We start from the raw sequence: 7,089 nt of genomic DNA, 5'->3' as shown, positions 1-7,089 counted from the left end.
GATTTAAAAACGGAGGGAGTACTACTTTTTTTTTTTTTTTTAATTATATATTTTCACTCACATTCGTTACTTTTCAATAAACTATTAACCCCACTATCTTTCTTTTACAATCAATAACTACTACCTCCGTTAACTATCATGTGCAACTAAGGGGTATTATTTTGTGAGACATAAAATATTCCTTTGTTGCACATAATAATTAACGGAAGTAGTATATACTTCCTCCGTTTCTTTTGAATTGACACGTTTCTTTAGTCACGTTTGTCAATACACATATTCAATCGTTAATACCTTTAATTATTGAAAAGCAAAAATTATAAAAAAAAATTGATATTTTGAAATTATATATCGTGACGAATCTAACAAGACCCCACATGACTATATTTTTCATCACGTATAAATCACAAAACACGGTCAAAGAAAGGTATGTGAATAGTGTTAAAGTCAAAATGTGTCAACTAAAAAACATAGGTATATTAAATGACACGTGTCATTTTCTGGTGTGTCCTTAGTGTTTTTTTTTTTAAAAAAAAATAAATTAATAGAAAATTTATTTAAAGAAATTATTTGTAAAATTTAATTACTATATATATAGCAATGATTTTTCCCTTTCTTTTTTGTATATTTAGAGATTCAATTAACTAATATGGAAAATATAATCTTGGTAAATTTTTTTTTTAAAATGCAATCTTATCATTGGAGGAACACTTGACACCATTTTATGAAAAAAAAATTCCTTCTAAATGCTCATCTTTTTAAAAAAAAAATAAAAAAAAATAAAAGGATAAACTTTATCAAATTCAAATTTTCTTAAAAAAAATATTAATAAATAAACAAATAAAAAGTGTTACATAGGTCATTTAATTTCAATTAATTCTATTTCAAATTGACTATTATTATATCAAACTTTATAAATCCATGCATTGCACGGGGACAAAACTAGTTTTTTAATACCTCCAAGTATCCTACTTACCTCTTATTTTATTTAAGTACAGTAAATTAAATTGCCTAAAACTATGTATCGGTCAAGTTGTAACACTTATTAAAACGCGGAGGGAGTAGATTAGTTATAAATTTAAATGTAATAATTCAAAATGGTATAACTTTTTAAAACTAAGGACATTACTACAGCCTACAGGGGAGGAGTAAACAAGTATACAAGAATTTGTACATAGATGAATTATAACAATCTATCTATCATATGATATAATCTGACCACTCTGAAATAAATGAGGTATGATCCATAGACTCTCCTGGCACATCTGCATTCTGTGACGGTTTCTCTTTCCCTCCGACTAATCTTGCCGGGTTCCCCACTGCTGTTGTTCTCGGAGGAACATCAATGAGCACCACTGATCCTGCCCCTATCTTTGCCCCGTCACCAATCCTCACATTACCCAAGATTGTTGCCCCAGCACCTATTAAAACTCCATCCCCAACCTTGGGGTGACGATCACCTCCAGCTTTTCCCGTTCCCCCAAGAGTTACATGGTGTAAAATCGAACAGTTGTCACCAATTGTTGCTGTCTCTCCAATAACTACCCCAGTGGCATGATCGAAGAGGATCCCCTTTCCAATTCTAGCAGCAGGGTGGATGTCAACAGCAAAGACATCGGATATTCTGGAGTGAAGGGCAAGAGCAAGGGGGCGTCTATCCTGATTCCAGAGCTTGTGGGCCACACGGTGAGATTGACATGCTAAGAAGCCCTTGTAGTTGAGAAGGCAGTGAGAAAAGGAGACACAAGCCGGGTCACGGACTCTGGCAGCACGTAAATCAGCAACAACAGCGGCAAGCAGTGAAGAATCAGAAGATAAGATGTTAAGGAAGAGATCATATAGGAGGGTTGACAGCAAAGTTGAGGAGCAGAGCTTATTGCCCAGGTGAAAGGAAAGCGATCGTTCAAGAGAGGAGTGAGAAAGGATTGTGGAGTAGAGGTAGGAAGCAAGTGCAGGCTCAGAATCAGCATCACGACGGGCTTCAGCCTTGATCTGAGCCCACAACCAAGCCTCGTCATTTCCATTGGACTCTGCTGGCAGCTGAGGCACTGATGGAGACACATTGAATTCCCCTCCTGGCATTGTAGGAAGATGGGTGGCAGAACCTAAACTGCAATTTTCCTGCTGAGAGTTTTGAACAAAAATTGTCAGAAACAAAACTAACATTAAAAAACTGTAAATTTTCAAATACAACAACAGAGCCTTAGTCGCAAAATGATTTTCAAATTATACTTAAAGTGCCAAGGTCCAAAATTTATAGTTCGCTAATAACACAATACAACATCCATGCATGCATTACACAGACATTGACCTAACATATTATTACTTCTTAAAGCAAAACAACATTCTTTTATCAGTTGATAAAAGGTTCTCTCAAATAACAAAATGGTACTTTGAAGGTACAAGTAAAGAAAAATAACACCCACAAAGTCACAATTAATAAATCAGGAAATATTGTGGAGTGTTGCGAAAAATGTAAAAATAAAGAGACTAGTTGTGAAATTTTTTGAGGATTATAGATTAAGTATTAATCTGCCAATCCCCTCAGTGGTTGAAAACCTAAAGTTTCCTATCTTTATTTGCTCTTCACGCAGTTTCTTTATCCGTGACCAAGTACCAACTTTATGTTGAATTGGCAAAAACTATCTTACTTGATTTTTACACCAGTGGTATTTGCACCAGCATATCAACTTGATCATATCTCTATCTAATACGGTGTCAGTCTCGAGGCTGGAAACAATCTCTTGGAAAAACCACTAAAAGTCCATGCTAAGAGAGCGAGAAGGACAATCAATCCATGATTTCATCCAAAAATAAAAAACTTTAATGTCATTTTCCAAAGGAGTTATATACATGAGATCTTGTCTTAGCTTAACAATCTGAATTCAAAACTATCTTAGACTATAATAACCATAGTAATCAATCATAGTTCTTGTGATGATCTGTCATTTAACTATTTCATACAAGGTGGCTTAAGGCAACATGGGCTATGTTCTGTTTTTGGCCTAGATGACGAGATTTTTGGTGAGGAGCAGCTTAAAGGGCATACATTCCTTATTCAGAAAAAATAAATTTTCACTATTCCTTTTGTATCGAAATGGAGTAGTGAAATTTCACTATTATGAGACGACCAAGACACATCATGAGCAAAACACATTATACACATTTTGTAAGGGACCAATATCAATCAGTAAGGGAAGAGGCTTAGACTAAAAATTAAATTTACAGAATGTTATTAATGCTAATGTGAAACTTATAAAACATTAAAAGTATCATTAAACTAAATGGAAATTCACCTCATAATTAACATATAGTTTGAAATAAAACATTAACTGTTGTCTTATTCAAATTGTACTTTCTGCATCCTATCACTAGAATGATTCTCAAAGATTATAAGCACACAATGAGCACGAGGTATTATTGTTGCTGGCGTGTGATATGACGCTACAGACATAATTTTCAAACAAGTAAACCACAAGCGTTTCAATAACATTCTAAGATTTTAATATTATAAACTGATTGAATCCATAGGTTTCAGCTTATTAAAGTACACGCAGATTTTTAACATGTACTGAACAAAATGTAATCAGAATAGGAAAACCCTAACCTAACCACAAGAGAGATTACAAGGAACCTGATTGGTGGAGCAGCACCTGAATCTCTTCTTGTATTTAAGGTGGTGATAGGCCGGTTGGAGATCACTTGAAAAATCTTGGACGTAAAATCTGTTAATGCAGATAGACGGAATGGCATATGAAACCGCCAACATCTGTCTGGATGACACTGTGAAATGGTGAGAGAAGTTTTTCTCAAAAGATCCTAGGTTTCTTCTTAAGGGGATGCTTCTCCAATATCCAAATTTCCAAGCAACCTAAATAAGAATTGGTGTTGAGATAAAGTGGGCAAGAGTTCGACAGGATCATCTAAGCCTAACTAACACGAGGTGCTTCGATTTCAGCTAAAATTTTCTTTTTACCGGTCTCCAAAGGGCAAATTGACGATTGTCATCTTTAATTACATGTTAGTAAAAATAAAAAAACAAAACAATCGCATAAACACATCAATGAAATTCTTTGTCATGTACAATGATATGCCCCAATAATGGATGATTGGAGAAAATCCACTAAATGTCAACTTTTTTAATTTTTTTTTTTTTTTTTAAAACACTAAATGTCACTTTGTGTGTTTGTCAGTCATTATTTGTGTTAGTATGGGAAACATTCAGAATTTCTTCTCTCACTCAAAGTTGCTCCCTCCATCTTGAAAACATATTAAGTCGTTCTCAAGCTCTATATCATACAACATTTTTTTCGTTAACTGTGCAGGAAATACAAGTTTGACATCATTGATCCTTCTACTTTTCAAAAATTTATAGCAATATTTGACATTAATTTTGTTCTTTTTTAACACTCTTTAAAAGTTAATTAGAAAGTGCCACTAACAGTGTATAAGTCCCTACATGGCCATGTAACTAGTTTAGGCTCTAGCCTCTAGGGGTTGTCTTGTAAGAACTCCTATTACCCTTATGATTAAAGAAAATCTTTCAAACATAGATTCAAAGAAAGCAGTAAGGTATCTTTAGAATACTATCAAGTATGTAAGTTACATTAATTTTATGACACGGTTGGGGGGGGGGGGGGGGGGGGGAGGGGACCATTCAGATAATTCAAAAAAAAATACCATTAAACATTCTAACATTTCAGCCTTACTATATACTAGTACTAATTTATTAATCATAGGAAGCATCAAGGTTACAGCCAAATTAAAGATAATTGGTACCAAAGATGAAAAGAAGAGATAGATTTCAAAGTATGCATCTTGACATTGTTTTGTCCCATAAAATTATTTTCTTATTTTATCACAAAAATGTTGGTCAAAGACTTCTAATCCTATATTATCAAGGACGGATATAATATTTCCACAACAGGGTAGCATTAAATTCTTTACTTACAAGGGAATAAGACCAAAGTAACACGTATCCAACTAATACAAAATACATTAATTATTACCAAACTGAAGATATTCAAATCAATTCAACAAGCTTTCCTTTCGAAATTCTTCAGTAAGTTAATATAAATTTAATAGAGCCATGAACATTAAAAACACATTCAAACTTAAAATCAAAGCCAAAATCATAGTACACAATTTGGTCATGCTTGTAAGATCTACAAAAACTCTTGTATCATAAATTTTTCAACCAAAAACAAATATACAGGTCAAATATAATAAGACAAATCACCCTTTAATCATAGACTAATTAGACATAAAACACCAACAAAACAATGTCAACAAAAACCTAATAGAATATACAAGAATTTAAAAACAAGAATCCAACATTAAAAATATCATATCAAGCATAAGCCACCATCCCCACATTAGACTAAAATAATAAAATCAACAAAAATAAATCCAGAAAACAATACAAACTAGAAAGATGAAGTACATTAGGAAAATAAGGTTGAAATCAGTAGTGAATCCAAGAATTTAGCAATGGTAGGGTACCAACACCACGTACTAAATAAACACAAAACCTAATTAACTTTCAAATAAACTAAAAATAAATTGTGTTATGGAGAGAAATATTGTTGACTTGCTAGATTTGGAGGAATATTTTGTTCACTTATTAGGAGTGGGAATGGATTTTCAAATTTCTCTTGAAGTGGAGGAGGATTAAAACAGGGAATTTTCTAGGTAACAAGATTTTAACATTTCAAATAACAAATCCTCTTATAATTCCTTTCAATTCTGAAATGTAATTCATATACGTATAATGCTAAACTAGATTGAATTATCAAATTTTGTGAGATACAAAATGATAACAATGTAAACCATCAACCATTTTATTTATTCAATTGATTTATATCAACTAATGAACTAATTCTTGTCAATGAATAATGATAACAATCAAAATGTAGTTTAATTTAAAATTTAATCGTATTCGAACCCAGCACTAAGCTGGGACATGAGGGGTAATGCCCTGAGATTAGTGAGGGAAAAAAAATTCAATTTCATCTTCCATCCAAACATTGAAGGGTTACAAACAAAGCATGCAACACATTAGCAGCCAACCAAATTTGACTTAAATCATCAAATTAGGTTCCAAAATCAAATATAATTTCTCTGGCTTGCAATAATCAACAAAATTGCTCACTATAATCTTTCATAATTTGAGTAATTATAATCAATACTTTAATAATCCAGCTAAGATGAACCCTTCAATTGACTATACTAATAATTAAATCAACGATAAACCCTAGATTGAAATTGATATTCGATTATAAAAGAAAGATAAACGAATCTTACCACAGAATATTCTTCAATGGAGAAGAGAAAGCGTGAAGCTGCTTCAATGGAGAATAGATAAAGGGAGAGAGGGTGCAGCGTATAAGTGAAAAACTCCGAAAGGGGCAGAAAAGACAAATGAAAAATGAATATTTAGAAGTAAAATTGGTGGCACGCATGGAATGTTTTTTTCTTTTTTTTTTTTTTTTTTTTCCTCCCTTCTTTTTTTAATGTAACACTTTTCACAAGTCCAATTATAAAATCGGGTGGTGTCCCTTTAAATTAGATTTGGAAAATCCTTAAATTCCTTTCATATCAAAATATTGACATGGTCAATGTTTTCTTTTTCCAACATTTGTCTATTTATGTATGGAGTATGGTTAGTAAATATTGAATGATTTATGTGTTCGACAAGTGTAATTACTATATATATTAAGGATCACTTATGGACATAATAAGTTCATTTTTTTGGGTCGTCTATAAGATAATAGAGTAAGTGAGAAGTTGATAATATTCTTATTATGTTTAATGTGTATTTATGCACCTAAGAAGTATTGTAACCTAGGTTTACAAAAGATAATAACAAGCTAAGAGGATATACATACAAGCTATTAAATAAGATAGATATTAGTGAATATGCACAAATGATAATTAAGAGAAGATTTCTTCTCTAACTACTTTTGACTTGATCATCGTTATCATGCTCCCGCAAGATGGACGGCCGAAGAGAAAGTCCAATCTTGGCAAGTAACATTCGAAGTCGAAGTCGAGGAAGTGGCTTAGTCAAGGCGTCGGCTAGTTGGTCATCAT

At 32.6% G+C, this 7,089-nt stretch overlaps 1 protein-coding gene across 7 annotated transcripts; it reads right to left on the bottom strand.

The window, feature by feature from the left end:
* Positions 1–1,063: 1,063 nt before the first annotated feature.
* On the bottom strand, positions 1,064–6,697 carry LOC110694596 (serine acetyltransferase 5-like). Of its 7 annotated transcripts, none has more exons than XM_021871762.1 (3): positions 6,301–6,697; positions 3,632–3,868; positions 1,064–2,121 (listed from the first exon to the last, which is right to left on the bottom strand). In XM_021871762.1, the coding sequence occupies exons 2-3, from the start codon at positions 3,764–3,766 to the stop codon at positions 1,198–1,200; spliced, it is 1,059 nt and encodes a 352-aa protein (XP_021727454.1). In that variant the 5' UTR covers positions 3,767–3,868; positions 6,301–6,697; the 3' UTR covers positions 1,064–1,197. The 7 variants fall into 7 exon arrangements, with proteins under 7 accessions (XP_021727454.1, XP_021727464.1, XP_021727459.1 ...); XM_021871772.1 differs by having other exon boundaries at positions 1,064–2,118; XM_021871767.1 differs by having other exon boundaries at positions 3,632–3,770.
* Between the last annotated feature and the right edge of the window lie 392 nt (positions 6,698–7,089).

Source organism: Chenopodium quinoa, unplaced genomic scaffold, assembly GCF_001683475.1.
Source record: "Chenopodium quinoa cultivar QQ74 unplaced genomic scaffold, ASM168347v1, whole genome shotgun sequence".
Lineage (NCBI taxonomy): Eukaryota > Viridiplantae > Streptophyta > Magnoliopsida > Caryophyllales > Amaranthaceae > Chenopodium > Chenopodium quinoa.
The sequence above is the reverse complement of the archived record's forward strand: the minus strand, read 5'-3'. Positions and strand labels throughout refer to the sequence as shown.

Coding starts and splice junctions, on each gene's coding strand:
- LOC110694596 (XM_021871762.1), bottom strand. CDS start 3,766: ATGTTGGCGGTTTCATATGCCATTCCGTCTATCTGCATTAACAGATTT. Junction 2,122..3,631: donor GGTGCTGCTCCACCAATCAG/GTTCCTTGTAAT, acceptor CAAAACTCTCAG/CAGGAAAATTGCAGTTTAGG.